The following is a 16,420-nucleotide window of genomic DNA, read 5'->3' as shown; positions in this document are numbered from 1 at the left end:
CACAAAGTTCAAAGGTGTGTAAATGACTAAAATATTCTTACATTTTAATATATTTCAATTTTATTATTTTAACATCAATTTCATTAATTATTCAATTTTGACCCATAATTCAATATTGACCACCGTCGTCGCCGTTGATTTTTTTTTTCAAAACATATTTTTCCACCGGTGGTCAACGCCAGTCTTCGGCGGTTGATTTCTTTTTTTTTTTTTTTTTTTTTTTTTCTGGCCCCATCGACAATATGGACTTTTCTTTCGACATTATTTTATTTTATCATCATTAATCGTCAACAACAATAAATTTCGAATCAGATACGATCTAGAGATTAATCGCAAGTGAGATGGACTAGTCCTAATTCTTTAAGAGAATATAAAATGGGAGGTTTATATAAATAAAAGTTTTCACTAATTAAAAAATAATCATCTAATTGTTGGTGGGATTGCGCATTAAGTTTGAAAAAAAATCATTCAAATGTTTCCACAAACAATTAAGAGAAACTAAAAAAACCAATAGTGAAACTAGAATTCAAAAAAAAAAATTTCCTCGTCAAATTAAAATTTTGAAATAATAAAATTGAGATACTGAAATGATCGTTGATTTTTTTTTTATATTACATATGCATCATTTATTTAATTGTTTCAAGAGAATTTTGGCGAGAAAAAAAATGCACCATTATAGTGAAGTAAAAGTCGTACCATTGAATTTATTAATAGAGGATGTAAGTGTTACATTTGTTATATGTAGGGGTAAGTGTTACAATACTTAATAATTTAAGGGTGCAAACTGTAGTTTGATTTACCCTTGAGAGATTCCATACACTTTTTCGTGAGTTCATCCGCGGGTATGGTGCAATTTTGTGGCAAGTTATATTGATGATCTATTTCTTGAAAATAACTTCTATCGAAGTACCAATCCCCAATAGCCTTTGCAATTGTCTGCAAAAAGTATAAAAATTAAACGATAGATCACGATACTAAACATAAACGAAACATATGCAATTATTTATGGTTAAATTACAACCACCCCTGAGGTATAGTTAAATTACGAAACCCCCCTCATGTTTGGGTAATTACAACCCCCCCCCCCCTCAACTATAAATCTTCTTACACGTCCACCCTTGCGGTTTCAAATTTAGTGGAATCTTCGAGATTATATGGAATATTATCACTTTTGTACCTGTTTTATCGCTTTCGAATCCTACATTTTGAAGCAAGATGATCATAATATGTGTTTTATGACTTGTATATACCAGATTGTGGTTCATCAGAAATAGTATTTTTACACAAAACGAGTACAAACTAAAGCACATGCCACGAACTCTAGATGATTATGTTCAATTTGACACCATAAGGGTAGAGGTGTAAGAAAAAATCATAGTTGATGGAGTAGATGTAATTATCCAAACAAGAGGGGTTTTTTCATAAATTGATCATACCTCAGGGGTGGTTGTAATTTACCCATTATTAAAATTAGGGGAAAAAAGAGAGAAAATTTATGTTTACATACGGTACAATTAGTAAATCTTACTTTATCCGCGACCTTAGTCGAGCACGCCCATCCGTCTCTACTAGCGATGTGGCCATGGCGATAGCATGAATGAACGAACAATCCTCTACACGCGGATTTGTCGATAACGTTTAATAGTGTCTCAACAAAGACATCCCTAAACTCTGAAATTAATCAAGATTGTAATTAATCAATTAGATGATAATTGTTTATTTATTTTTTTAATTATGTTGAAATTAGTTGCAATAATAATTTGAGTACCTTTCATGTAGTGTACTTGAGTTGAATTGCAAAGTGTTAAATTTGTAATGCAACTATTCCATTGTTTCGTACCACCAATCGTAGGTATCATGTTATTTTCAATCTGAAAACACATTCAATTCAACCAGAAATTAAAAATATAAATAAATAAATAAATTTAAATTGTCCATACTTTTCATGAAATTGAGGTTAATTAATTACCTGGAATTTTTCGAAACCTGCTTCAAGTACAAAGAGTGGTGTCTGAATATCTCGAATAAAATTCTCAGGGAAAAGGCACTATAATATTTATGTATAAGTATACATATATATTAATTAGTATTTTAATGTAATTAAATTAAATTAAAGAAAAATATGGGGATTAACTTATAATATTGCATATAAAAAAATGATTAATATAATCAATTACTCTCACCAATGCGGGATCCATTTTTGACGTGCATGTAGTTGGCAAACGTTGGGCGAGTTGCTGCATGCCATAGTATTATATATGAGAGAGAGAGAGAGAGAGAGAGAGAGAGAGAGAGAGAGAGAGAGAGAGAGAGAGAGAGAGAGAGAGAGAGAGAGAGAGAGATTTACATGTGTTTGAACTACGTGGGCAAAGTAGTCTTCTCTGTACTTGACTCCAGGAAGATTTTCTCTGTCATCAAATAATTATATTCAAAAGTATGAATACATTCAAATAATTACATTCAAACGACGTCAGAGACAAAATCGAAAAAAATTGATAGAGAGGACTGTATTGGGAAATTGTACAAGTACAGGATGGTAAATCTATGGAATTAAGAGTACGAGTGAGTAAAGTAATTCTCGAACAGACTACAAGGAGGTAAAGTGGAATTTACCCATTTATATAGATTCAATTAGCTACTCGAGGTTTTTGGTAAAAAAATCATCCCTCCAATCACGAGTTCTATAAAATTAATTTTATGTATTAATTTATAAATTATTTCTAGATTATAGCTTAAATTTTCAATAGTTACTTTACATTTGCATTATCTTAATTTTTAATATATGTCCCAGCTAGTGGCGAGTCCACCCTTGGACAATAGCGGACTCAAGCCTTGAGATATAAATATAAATATATTTCAATTACAAAAAAAAAAAAATCATCCGTATAATACTAATATATTTACTTAGCCCGCTCAAATTTTATTATTTAGTTCACCTAAATTTGAAAAATGTTTGGTAAGACTTACCCATGAAGGAAAGTACCAGAATCAGCAACACACTTGACTCTACTAGTATTGGGCAATAATCCCCGAAACTTGTCGCAGTTTAAGGTCGTCGCTAATCCACCGGCCGATCCACCGGTCAATAAAGCCTTTAAGTTTTTAAAGAAACATAATTAGTAAATATGAAAATTAATAATAAAAATAGTTGCTAAGAGATTTAAAAATAATAATTTGTTTTAAATAATATCTCAATGATAATTTTTATTATTGTGTAAATTTAAATATTAATTAAATCATAAAAATTAGTCGTACTTACATTATCGGCGTTCTTCATTCCTTTAGCTAAAAGATCATCCATTATAGCATCAAAAATCCTTGCTCCCCTATATGTCACATTTGTTTCCTGAAAATCATTAATTAGTATATATTATTTATATATTTACATATATAAATAAATAAATAATAAATGAAATTGAACTTACTGGATCAACTTCTTCGATATCGGCCATAAACGATCCCCCGTCGCAGTACATAACAAAAACTCTATTCCAATTATAGAAATCTGAAAGTAACAAATAAATATTATTTATACATATAATTTATTGAGCTAATTAAATGTACTATTTAATAAATGCATACATTTGTAATTAAATAATAATTACCTGGATTAAAGGTCTGGTTATTGTCCATAATTCCAGAGAAAAATGGCCTGGACTTTAATAAACTGCTTCCAACCGGTATTTTCGATCTATTGAAGCAGTCAGCTTTTGAACTACACCATCCACCACCCTAATATATTTATTTCCGAATTCAAAATATTAAATATTTAAATTTTACCGCCGAATTAATATTTTATAAAATAATTATATATTAGAAAATGACTTCATTGCACTTTGCCCCCTTGAAATGTAGCGTTTTGGCACTTTGCGCCCTCAAAACTTTTTTTATAGCAGTTTGCACCCTCAAAACACAATAATTCATTACTAAATGCACTTCACCCCCAATGAATTTCCCATTTTCGCACTTTCCCCTCTAAAAATTCAAAAAAGGGATACTCCCCCTTCGAAATATTACTTTGGTTGCACTTTGCCCCAGAAGCCAATTTTTGGAGGGCATTGTGCAACAAAAATAATATTTTAAAGGGGCAACATGCAAAAAAATAGTGCTTTCGAGGGGCAACGTGCAATAAAAATACTGAAGCCCGATAAATCATCCATCGGAGTTTTGCTATCAAGGCAATGTGCAACAAGAATAACATTTTGAAGGGACATATTCACTTTTAAAAAAAAATTGAGAGGGTAAAGTCCAAAAATTCACTTTAAATTGATTTACTGAGCAATTTTTTTACTATAACATTTTGTACGTTAAAAAAATTTCCCCGGAAAAATGTCATTAAAACAATGAATATGCCTCATTAACTATCAGAAATTCAAACCGAGGTGCGATTTGAATTTCTTAATGTGTTATGAGGATGGAAAATGCTATTAAATTTTCTAGGGGTGTAAAACGACAAAATATTTTATTTTGAGGATACAAAATGAAATTAAACCAATTACCTCAATAAAAATGACCCAGTTATTAGCTCCATCTCCATATCCTTCGTCTAAGGCGTAAGCTGCTGGACTCCCGTCCAAACAAACTGTATTTTTATAATATATATAACCAAATATTATTTGATGGCTATTTAATTATAAAAAAAAAAAAAAAAAATTAATATACAAAAATTAGAAGGGTAAATGCGTAATTTCACCTGCTCCTTTCGGTACAGCCCACTCTAAAAATGTTAAGTTGACAAATTTAGCCCCGTGGGCTGATTGAGCGTTCAGTATAAAAACCGAACACATCAATAACTTAATTAACCAGTGATCAACCATGGTTTGAATGTGTTTCCCCATTCTTTACGCACGTGCAAAAATAAAATATTAATAATAATTAAAACGAACACCGTAAAATTAATTTATTCATTTTGAACAATGTTTTACAATTGAAGATAAAAATTACCTTATGAACCACGTGGGTATGATCACTTGATCGTAAAATTTATTTAGAGGTTATTCCTCTAAAAAAAAATTATTTATTTGTGTTTTATTTTAATATTTTTGCTTTGGTTAAATAGTAGTTGGGTTCAATATGTTAGCGGATTTTTCTATGGTGCAACGAAGTAATTACTCTTGGATCTATATCATCCTTCCCTTTTTTTTTTTTTTTTTTTTTTAAATAATAAGAATATATATATGGGGATTAATTCAAAGTTTTAATTTTTAATGATAAATTTTAAACTAACCATCCAAAGCATTGCCTAATTATATCAACTTGTTGTGTTGATTTTAATATGTTATAAAAGCAGAAAAGGTATGCACTTACGAGTTATGTGGTTTAGCATGTATAGAGGTGGAAATCGGATGGATCGTAACCAGCTCTTTCGAAAATTAAAAAAACAAAATAAAAGTGAAAAAGTCATTTCAATTATGTTATAGAAAATTCGGAGATCGAAAGACTGAAAGTGAATGGAAAAACTTATTCCTAAATCGGAAATTTTTGCATTATAATTAGTAGAATTGGGAAATTCCAAAATTTAAATCTCCTATTTAATAAGATATACGATGATATAGATATTGTTTGTGTAATTTTTTTTAGATAAGTGTTTCAAGAATATTTGTGCATAAAATCGAACCGAAAATCGTATCTCAATTCTATTCAAAAAAAGAAATGAAAGATCGAAAATAATGAGGAAAAAATATATCAATATAGGTCAGGTTCGGGTTACATTATCAAAAATTGTTAGAGTAATATAATCTATATTCATTTTTATTTAGTTAAGCCTTAATTAGGTGATTTGATCAGATTCAATTAAGTCTTAATTAGTGATTTAATTAGTAATTTGATTAGATTCAATCAAGTCTTAATTAGTGATTTGATTAGGGATTTGATTAGGCGTAATTATTTTATTCATTTTATTGCTTCTCTTTTGTGTGTATATAAATGTACAAGCACTCATTGATGAAATATAAGATACAATTCATCTTCTTCATTATGTGTTTCAACATTTCTACACGGTATTAGTGAATCTTTGATTTTTTTTTCATCTCATTCTTCAAAATGTCTACCGACGATCTTCTTCCTACAAAGTCTTCTTCATCATCACCCACACCCATCATAACCGATTTTTACACAATCCATCATTTCGATAGTCCTTCTACTATCCTTGTCACACCTTTGTTGACAGAAGATAATTATGGATCATGGAGTCGTGCAGTCACAATGGCATTTCGTGCCAAAAATAAGCTTGGTTTCGTTGATGGGTAACTCCCAATTCCGACAGAGAAATCTTATATTTCTAATTGGGAACGTTGTAACGATTTGGTAGGAAGTTGGATCATTAATTCTGTTTCACCTGAGATCTGTCCAAGTATCTTGTATGTTGAAACTGCAGCACAAATTTGGACCGATCTCAAGGATCGTTTTTCTCAATCAAATGCTCCAAAAATTTATCAATTGAAACAGTCCATTTCTGTCCTCAAGCAAGAAAGCATGTCTGTTTCATTGTATTTTACGCAACTCAAATCTCTATGGGATGAACTCGGTTCCATTATCCATATCTCTCCTTGCATTTTTGGTAATGCTAAAGGCATTATTGACCAACAGAATCAAGATCGATCCATGGAATTTCTTCAAGGACTACATGATCGTTTTTCCGCTATTCGCAGCCAAATTCTCTTTATGGAACCATTTCCTTCCATTCAACGTATCTATAATTTGGTTCGTCAAGAAGAAAAGCAGCACGAGATCAATATTCTCACAACTCCTACTGTTGATGCCGCTGCACTTCAAGCATCTAAACCTCCATTTCGTCCATCGGGAAAACGTCAACGTCAATTTTGTGACCATTGCAACAAACATGGTCATACTCTTGCTACATGCCATCAACTTCATGGCTTTCCCGACAAACATGTGAAGAAATCCTTGCCACCACCATCCAACTCCACTCTTATGGCTAGTTCACTCACGTACGAACAATACAACAAGCTTCTCACACTTCTTGCCAAAGAAGAGACTAGTGGACCCTCAGTGCACTTAGCAGGTAAAAATCACACATTTTCGTCATTTTGTTGGATTATTGACTCCGGTGCTTCTAATCATATATGTACATCTCTCTCATTTTTTTCTTCATATTCCCCTATTCATAAAAACATATATGTTCAATTTCCTGATGGCTCTCACGCACCCGTGACTCACATAGGCACTGTCAAATGTTTTGGTACTTTCATTCTCACGAATGTTTTTTTACATTCCATCTTTTAAGTTCAATTTGTTATCCATTTCACAATTTACGAAATCCACAAATTGTGATATAATTTTTTCTTCGTCTGGATGTATATTTCAGGACCAATCCACGAAGAAGACGATTGGTCGGGGTAATCCTCACAATGGTCTTTTCTATCTATATTGCAATATGGTTTCTAATTATGCTATTTCTATTAAGCAATGTAATAAATTTGATCTATGGCATTCTCGCCTTGTTCATCCATCTAGGCCTCGTTTTGATTTTATTGTTAAAAATTCTCAAAATATTATTCCAAATAAGGATTTTATTTGTGATGTTTGTCTACGTGCTAAACAAGCACGTCTTTCATTTCCTCAACGTACATCTTGTTCTTCTCATTGTTTTGAATTGATTCATGTTGATATTTGGGGTCCTTTCTCTATACCCTCACCAAATAGATCACGATTCTTTTTAACTATTGTTGATGATTATTCAAGATGCACTTGGATTTATCTAATGAAACACAAATCCGAAACTTTCAACATGATAACCCATTTTTTTAATATAATCTGTCGTCAATTTAACACAAAAGTCTCTCGTTTCAATTCCAGAAATGGGGATATTTTTATTCCTCAGCTTCAAACCATACTTTCAGATAATGGTTCTGAATTTCTCTCCAAACAAATTCAAAAAAAGTTTCATGATAATGGAATCATTCTTCAACGTAGTTGCGTTGCGACCCCACAACAAAACGACATTGTAGAACGTAAACATTGGCATCTACTTGATGTCGCTCGAGCTTTACGATTTCAAGCAAACTTGCCACTTTTTTTTTGGGGTGAATGTATTCTAACCGTTGCATTTCTCATTAACAAACTTGTTAAGTTTGAGCCCGATAAAAAATGATCTATTTGTGATCTGGGCCAAGCACTTAATAAATTTCAGCCCAATTCGTGAAATCGGGCCCAGAGCAACATAAGCCCACTGATCCAGTCAAACTTCAATCCAGACCGTTTATTGTGGGGTTTCAATCTGAGCCCTCCATTTGCCCCATTCTTCTACTCACCTCTCAAACCCTAGCAGCACTTCTCTGCTGCGCCGTTTCTCTCTCTTCTCCTTGTCCCCTTCTCTCTCTACAGTATATCGTCACTCATTGTCATTTTCCGGCGACACCGTCGCACGTCTAGCCGGACAATGGGTGTCCTTGCCGTCGCAGCTCATTTAATGCTGAAGACCGTTGAATCTTCGTGTATAAATACAGTGGTGAGAGAGAGAGAGACAAGTGTGATTCACCTTTTATTCAAACCGAGACTTTTCAAGCCTTAATCCTCTTATGTGAGGGTTTTGGCAGTCTGAGTGCAGAAATCTGGGTTTGTGCTGAGTGGAGATGGTGAGTTATCTACTGAGTTGACTGTGCATGTGTTGGTGAGTCAACTCAGAGTGAGTCTTGGGGGGTCAGATCTAGGGTTTTGGATCAGTGGCAGTTGCTTGGTGCTTCTTTTCATTTTGGTGTTACCACCAGACCTTGGATCGACTGTATGAACACTGGAAAAGGGAACTGAGCCGTTCTTATTCATTTTACAATTTTATTTCTCTTCCCTTTGTTTAAAATTGTTCTACGGATCTATGGCTGATTTTGGAATAACTTGTACCTAACAGTGGTACCAGAGCATTGGTTGGGCACTTGTTCTTTACAGACTCGTGCTACGGATTTCGTTACTGTGACTCACTCACTCTGTTTCTGGGTAAAATCCTGGAAAAACCTGTGGTTGACCTTGTGTGGTCAGAATTTACTTCCGCTGTTCTCTGAAATTTGGGCCAACTCAGGCTATCTGCCACACCAAACTTCCCTTGTCCAGACCGCTTAGTGTCGCAGGAATCTGGGGAAGGGGGTAGTCTGAGATAGCTCAACTTTCGACCGGTTTTGGTTGCCTCCTACAACGCTTGGCTCACTTTTGGGCCTTCTGGGATCATCTTGTGTGCTTTTATTTTTCCTGTTGATGTCTATGTGCAGCTTGTGTGCTTTTATTTTTCTGTTGCTCTCTGTGTGCAGCTTGTGTGCCTTTATTTTCTGTTGCTGTCTGTGTGCAGCTTGTGTGCTTGTGTGCTACTTGCTTGTTTCTGTGCCCTTTCCTTCTGTGTGAAAATGAATTCTTATCATGTGGTTTCATTTGATGGTAAGGGTGATTTTGCTATAAGGAAACAGAAAATGAAAGGTGTGTTAGTCCAACAGAATGTTTTAAAGCCATAACTCAAACCTATGATGATGAAACTACTAAGGAAATGAAAGATGATCTTGATGAACTTGCTTATTCCCTGATTATTCTGAACTTATCTGACTCTGTGATTAGAAAGATAGGTAAACTTGATACTGCTATGGAATTATGGGATAAGTTTGAAGAGCTTTATACTGAAACCTCCTTACCCTCGAAAATGTTTTTACTGGAAATTTTTTTTAGATTTAAACTTGACTTGCACAAAGATATAGATGAAAATCTTGATGTTTTTACAAAACTTGTGCAAGATATAAAGTTAACTGGGGATAAAAATGTTGATGAATATACCCCCATTGTTCTTTTAAATGTTATTCCAGATTCTTACAGTGATGTCAAATCTGCAATTAATTATGGCAGAGACAAAGTGACTCTGGATACTGTTATAAATGGTTTGAAAAGCAAGGAACTTGATTTGAAAACCAACAAAAGCAACAAGTCTTTGGGTGATGTAAACTTTGTGAAAAACAAGCCTAAAAACAAGTTTTCAAATAAGGCTTCTTCTTCTAGTAACCAATATTTTCAAAAACCAGACAAGGGTAAAAGAGGGAGTAAGAATAAGCTCAAACATAGGAAGTGTTATAACTGTGGTAAAGCTGGTCATTATGCTAATAGATGTGCTGAACCTAAGAAAGAGAATAAGGCTAATAATGAACATGCTAACCAAGTTGTTGAAAACATGGGTGATGTGTTTATGATTACAGATGAATATCTTGATTTTGTGAATTCTGTGTCTGCATCTTTGACTGATAATGACTGGTTGATGGATTTTGCTTGCTCAAATCATATGAAACCTCACAGAAGCATGTTCTCTTCTTATGTTGAATTGAAAAGTGGGTCTGTATCCATGGTTGATAGTAGTAAAAGACATGTGCTAGGCATATGAACTGTATGTCTGAAATTTCAATCTGGATTTGTGCTTAACTTCAAAAATGTGAGACATGTTCCTAAACTTAGTAGTAATTTGATGTCTTGTGCTATCTTGGAGGATTCTGGGTATAAGGGTACTTAGGGTGATGGGGTTATGAATATTATGCATGATGGTTTGCTTTCTTTTAAGGCTGTTAGAATGCACAATATGTATGTTGCATCTGCATTATCTGTTTTTCATGTCAACTCTGTCCAGCATGACATGACTGATCTTTGGCATAGAAGATTAGGTCACATCAAAGGACTAGGGATTTTGCATAAAAACAACTACTTGAGTGGTGATATTGTTGCTGATATGCCTCTGTGTAATTCATGTGTTATGGATAAGCAGTCTAAAGTGAAACTATGTGGACTGGGAAACCAGCTGATTTGTCTAATTTAAGAGTTTTTGGCTGTTCCGCTTTTGTTCACCATAAAACTGATAAATTAGAACCTAGGTCCATAAAATGTGTTTTTATTGGATACCCTGAAGGGGTAAAAGAATATAGATGTTGGCTAAAAAACCAGCATGGTTTTAAGACTATTATTAGTAGGAATGTTATGCTCAATGAAAATGAATATCCTTGCTTATATGTGCCTTCATTTATTGTTCCTCCCTCTACTCCAATTGAGGTGGAGAAATATCCTGTTGGAAATGAGGAAATTGAGAATGATGATGATGATTCATCCTGTGTGCCTGAAAATGTTTTTGATCAAAATGTTGAGTCTGATTTGCCTGATATTGATGATTTGCATGACTATCAACTTGCTAGGGATAGGCCTAGAAGAGAGATTAGGAAACCTCATCATCTTGATAATTTTCAGCTTGCTTCTTATGTGTTCAATGTGTTTGATGCTTTAGATGGTAATGAACCTAAGTGCTACAAAGATGCTTTAAACTCTGATGAATCTGCTATGTGATTATCTGCTATGAAAGAGGAAATTAACTCCTTGCATGTCAATCATACTTGGACTCTTGTCCCTAAACCTGCTAAGTGCTATGTGATTGAATGTAAATGGTTTTTTTTTAAAATCAAGCATGAATCTGATTCTGTTAGATATAAAGCTAGGCTTGTAGCTAAAGGTTTTACACAAAGAGAAGGTATTGACTATACTGAAATATTTGCTCCTGTTGTGAAATTCACCACTGTCAGAATTTTGCTTGCTTTAGTTGCTCACTTTGATTGGGAACTTAAGCAAATGGATGTTAAAACTGCCTTTCTGCATGGTGACCTAGATAAACAAATTTTCATGTCTCAACCTGAAGGCTTTGTTGATTCTGTTAATCCTGATTATGTCTGTCTGTTAAAGAAATCTCTTTATGGCCTTAAGCAGTCTCCTAGATAGTGGAACATAAAATTTGACTCCTGCATGCTTTCTTTGAAATTTAAAAGAAGTGAATTTGATCCATGTTTGTATTTCAAAGATAACTGTCAATCTCCTGTGTTCCTGTTAATCTATGTTGATGACATGCTTATTGCCAGCCTTTGTTTAAAGGCCATTAATCATGTGAAAAAGTGTTTAAGTGAAAACTTTGACATGAATTTTCTTGGTGATTCAAAAAGAATTCTGGGTATGGACATAATTAGGAACAGAAAAGATTGTTCTTTGTTTCTGAACCAATCTGCCTATGTGGAAAAGATCTTAGATAAATTTGCCATGAGAAATGCCAAATCTGTGTCTGTGCCTTTAGCTGCTCATTTCCTATTAAGTAAGGAACAATCCCCTAAGACTGAACCTGAAATGTGTGACATGAAATATGTTTCTTATGCTAATGCAATTGGCTCTATCATGTATTAATGGTGAGTACAAGACCTGATATTGCATATGTTGTAAGTTGTTTGAGTAGATACATGGCTAATCCTGGCATGCCTCATTGGGAGACTGTAAAATGGTTAATGAGATATCTAAGAGGATCTGTTAGAACAGGGATTGAAATTTCTAAATGTGAAAAAGAAATTGTCTTATGTGGTTATGTGGATTCCAATTATGCTAACAATAGAGATAATAGGAAATCTACTACCTCTTCAAAGTTACAGCAATGATGATCCCAGTCCATTAAGTGTGTTCATAATAATCCTTTAATGGTCTCAGGTGGAGAATTTGTTAAGTTTAAGCCCAATAAAAAATGATCTATTTGTGATCTGGGCCAAGCACTTAATAAATTTCAGCCCAATTCGTGAAATCGGGCCCAGAGCAACATAAGCCCACTGATCCAGTCAAACTTCAATCTGGACCGTTTATTGTGGGGTTTCAATCTGAGCCCTCCATTTGCCCCATTCTTCTACTCACCTCTCAAACCCTAGCAGCACTTCTCTGCTGCGCCGTTTCTCTCTCTTCTCCTTGTCCCCTTCTCTCTCTACAGTATATCGTCACTCATTGTCGTTTTCCGGCGATACCGTCGCAGGTCTAGCCGGACAATGGGTGTCCTTGCCGTCGCAGCTCATTTAATGCTAAAGACCGTTAAATCTTCGTGTATAAATACTGTGGTGAGAGAGAGAGAGAGAGACAAGTGTGATTCACCTTTTATTCAAACCGAGACTTTTCTGGCCTTAATCCTCTTATGTGAGGGTTTTGGCAGTTTGAGTGCAGAAATCTGGGTTTGTGCTGAGTGGAGAGGGTGGGTTATCTACTGAGTTGACTATGCATCTGTTGGTGAGTCAAATCAGAGTGAGTCTTGGGGGGTCAAATCTAGGGTTTTGGATCAGTGGCTGTTGCTTGGTGCTTGTTTTCGTTTTGGTGTTACCACCAGACCTTGGATCGACTGTATGAAGACTGGAAAATGGAACTGAGCCGTTCTTATTCATTTTACAGTTTTATTTCTCTTCCCTTTGTTTAAAATTGTTCTACGGATCTATGGCATATTTTGGAAGAACCTGTACCTAACAAAACTTCCAACTCCAGTCCTTCAATATAAATATCTCATCAAGTCTTAATTGGACATCTTCCATCTTATTCTTCTCTTCGAGTTTTTGGGTGCTTATGTTTTGCTAAAAATATAAATATTCAACATAAATTTGATGAACGAGCAAAACCTGGCATCTTTGTTGGTAATCATTATGGCCAAAAGGGATATCGTATATATGACCTCAAAACTCGTCAAATTTACGTTTCACGCGATGTCATATTCCATGAGTCATTTTCCATATCATGATTTTGCAAATTCATCTTTATAAGATCCAATTTCAATTACTCCGATCAATAATAATGGGACTTTTGACTTCCCTACACCACTCAACGACCCCCCTTCGGGTGATTCTATTCCTCAAGAGAAACTACGAGTTTGGATGACTCGCCACCACGTCCTTCCTCAAAGTTGATGATTCAATCAATTCTCCCTCTATTTCCGAATCTCCTTTCTCACCTTCTCAACTTGTTGGTTCAACTATTTCTCCATCTATTTCCGATGGCACACCATCCTCTGATTCACCTTCTACAACAATTGTTCGTAATTATCCTCAATGCATTCGTCACCAACCAAAGCGTCTCAATGATTATATTTGTAATCATATTTCCCTATCCACTGATTTTCCACTAGCAAATTACATTTTTTTTTGTAATTTAAGTCATTCTTATCGAGCCTTTCTCACAAATGTCATTAAGAATCAAGAGCCGCGATCATATTCTCAAGCCATAAAATCAATTGAATGGCGTGATGCAATGGCCAAGGAAGTTCGAGCTCTAGAATCAAATAACACTTTGTCATTATGTCAAATTCCACCTGGAAAATCACCCACTTGTTGTCAATGGGTCTTCAAAATTAAATATCGGTCAGATGGTTCAATTGATCGATATAAAGCTCGTCTAGTTGCCAAAGGTTACACTCAAATTGAAGGAATTGATTATCATGATACCTTCGCACCTGTGGTAAACTAGTTACTGTACGTCTCCTTCTCTCAATTGCTGCCATAAAAAGTTGGTCCATCCACCAACTTGATGTTAACAATGCATTTCTTCAAGGAGATCTTAATGAAGAAGTCTATATGAAACTTCCCCCTGGCTTCTCTGACAAAGGGGAGACTCGTGTATGTAAATTAAATAAATCAATCTATGGTCTTAAACAAGCTTCTCGTCAATGGTTCTCCAAATTCTCAACCACTCTTATTAGTCGAGGCTTTCGTCTATCAATTTCAGACTACAGTCTTTTTACATATATTCGTAATAAGACATCCATTTTTATACTCGTCTACGTTGATGATATTATCATTGCAGGAAATAATGATGATGCTATCTTCGATATCAAAAAATTTCTTGCCAATTCTTTTTCCATCAAAGATCTTGGTAATCTTCGATACTTTTTGGGTATTGAAGTATCTCGTTCTAAACAAGGCATTTTTTTATGTCAACGCAAGTATACTCTAGACATCTTATCTGATTCCGGGATGACTGGTTCTCGTCTGTCTGATCTTCCAATTGAACCACATCTTCGTTTACGTCCACATTATGGGACTCCTCTTCCCGATTCATCAATCTATCGACTTCTCATAGGACGTTTGCTCTATCTCACTGTAACACGACCTGACATTCAATATGCGGTAAATACTTTTAGTCAATTCATGCAAAATCCGCATTCTACTCATCTTGATGCTGCCAATCGAATCCTTCGTTATCTTAAAGATAATGTTGGTAAAGGTTTATTCCTTTCTGCATCTAGTTCTCTCACTGTAGTAGGATATGCCGACTCTGATTGGGCTGGTTGTCCTACCACTCGTCGGTCTACCACTGGTTATTTCACCATGTTAGGTTCTAGTCCTATTTCTTGGAAAACTAAGAAACAACCAACCGTTTCTCGTTCTTCTGCTGAAGCCGAATATCGTTCTCTCGCTGCACTTACGTGTGAGTTACAGTGGTTAAAATATGTTTTAACGGATCTTGGTTTTAACCACTCTCAACCAATTCCAGTTCATTGTGATAGCCAAGCTGGTATACACATTGCAGAAAATCATGTCTTTCATGAATGCACCAAACACATTGAGATTGATTGTCACTCTGTTCGAGAAAAAATTCAGGCAGGTCTCATTGATCCCTCATACCTTCGTTCTAGTGATCAACTGGCAGATATTTGTACGAAACCGCTTGGAGGTGAAGCTTATCGACGATTAATTCGCAAGTTGGGTGTTTTTGACATATCAATACCACTTCCAACTTGACGGGGGTGTTAGAGTAATATAATCTATATTCATTTTTTATTTAGTTAAGCCTTAATTAGGTGATTTGATTCGATTCAATCAAGTCTTAATTAGTAATTTGATTAGTGATTCGATTAGATTCAATCAAGTCTTAATTAGTGATTTGATTAGGGATTTGATTAGGTGTAATTATTTTATTCCTTTTATTGTTTCTCTTTTGTGTGTATATAAATGTACAAGCACTCATTGATGAAATACAAGATACAATTCATCTTCGTCATTATGTGTTTCATCATTTCTACAAAAATCCACCAATACCCGACCCGCTTATATAGACCCGAGCCATCTTCCAAGAATGAAAAAGAAATCTTCTTTAAATTAAATTAGAGTTTTAAGCTCACCTTAATTTTCTTTTTCCATGTTTATAACCCGATTACTTTTGTATTGTTTAACACGTCCACCCGGCCAACAAACATTGGATGACCCGCTTACGAGTTGGGTTGACGACATGTATACATAATTAGCTTAAAAATGAAAACACATTATATCGCATGAGTGTCGAATGTTGAATGTCGTTTCAATTTTGTTAATATTACTGTATTAATTTTTAACATCATTTTACTCGTTTCTAGTATGATTTTGACAACATTTTTTAAACACGGAAGTTGTAGGCCTTTGAGTTAGTTTTCTAATCCAACTTGAATCACTTGATTGAATATTTGATGACAAATTTATTCGTTAATGAGTTATATTTTGAATTTGGCAAAATACATAAAGAGTGCGTGTTTTAAGTTGAATTAAAAAGTTAACTAAGAGGGTGTTTGGCTAAGCTTATAAGTTGTTGAAGAAATTCAATGTAACTTGGGCAAAATAAATTCGATCACGTACATAAAAACAAAAGT

General features: G+C 34.5%; 2 protein-coding genes across 3 annotated transcripts; one reads left to right on the top strand and one right to left on the bottom strand.

The window, feature by feature from the left end:
- Nucleotides 1-679: 679 nt before the first annotated feature.
- Nucleotides 680-5,043, bottom strand: LOC148772648 (pectin acetylesterase 11-like). Of its 2 annotated transcripts, XM_088818395.1 has the most exons (13): nucleotides 4,945-5,043; nucleotides 4,694-4,839; nucleotides 4,500-4,582; nucleotides 3,606-3,732; nucleotides 3,426-3,505; nucleotides 3,260-3,346; nucleotides 2,968-3,092; nucleotides 2,348-2,408; nucleotides 2,184-2,237; nucleotides 1,970-2,047; nucleotides 1,769-1,871; nucleotides 1,529-1,671; nucleotides 680-936 (listed from the first exon to the last, which is right to left on the bottom strand). In XM_088818395.1, exons 2-13 carry the CDS (start codon nucleotides 4,836-4,838, stop codon nucleotides 772-774), a joined length of 1,251 nt encoding a protein of 416 aa, XP_088674521.1. In that variant the 5' UTR covers nucleotide 4,839; nucleotides 4,945-5,043; the 3' UTR covers nucleotides 680-771. The 2 variants fall into 2 exon arrangements, with proteins under 2 accessions (XP_088674521.1, XP_088674525.1); XM_088818399.1 differs by lacking the exon at nucleotides 4,694-4,839 and having other exon boundaries at nucleotides 4,945-5,030.
- A 1,560-nt stretch (nucleotides 5,044-6,603) lies between these two features.
- Nucleotides 6,604-7,362, top strand: LOC148772647 (uncharacterized). Its single transcript, XM_088818409.1, has 2 exons — nucleotides 6,604-7,024; nucleotides 7,328-7,362. The coding sequence occupies exons 1-2, from the start codon at nucleotides 6,604-6,606 to the stop codon at nucleotides 7,360-7,362; spliced, it is 456 nt and encodes a 151-aa protein (XP_088674535.1).
- Nucleotides 7,363-16,420: the final 9,058 nt, after the last annotated feature.

Source organism: Erythranthe guttata, chromosome 1 (assembly GCF_056151865.1).
Source record: "Erythranthe guttata isolate IM_541 chromosome 1, IM_541, whole genome shotgun sequence".
NCBI lineage: Eukaryota > Viridiplantae > Streptophyta > Magnoliopsida > Lamiales > Phrymaceae > Erythranthe > Erythranthe guttata.
The sequence above is the reverse complement of the archived record's forward strand: the minus strand, read 5'-3'. Positions and strand labels throughout refer to the sequence as shown.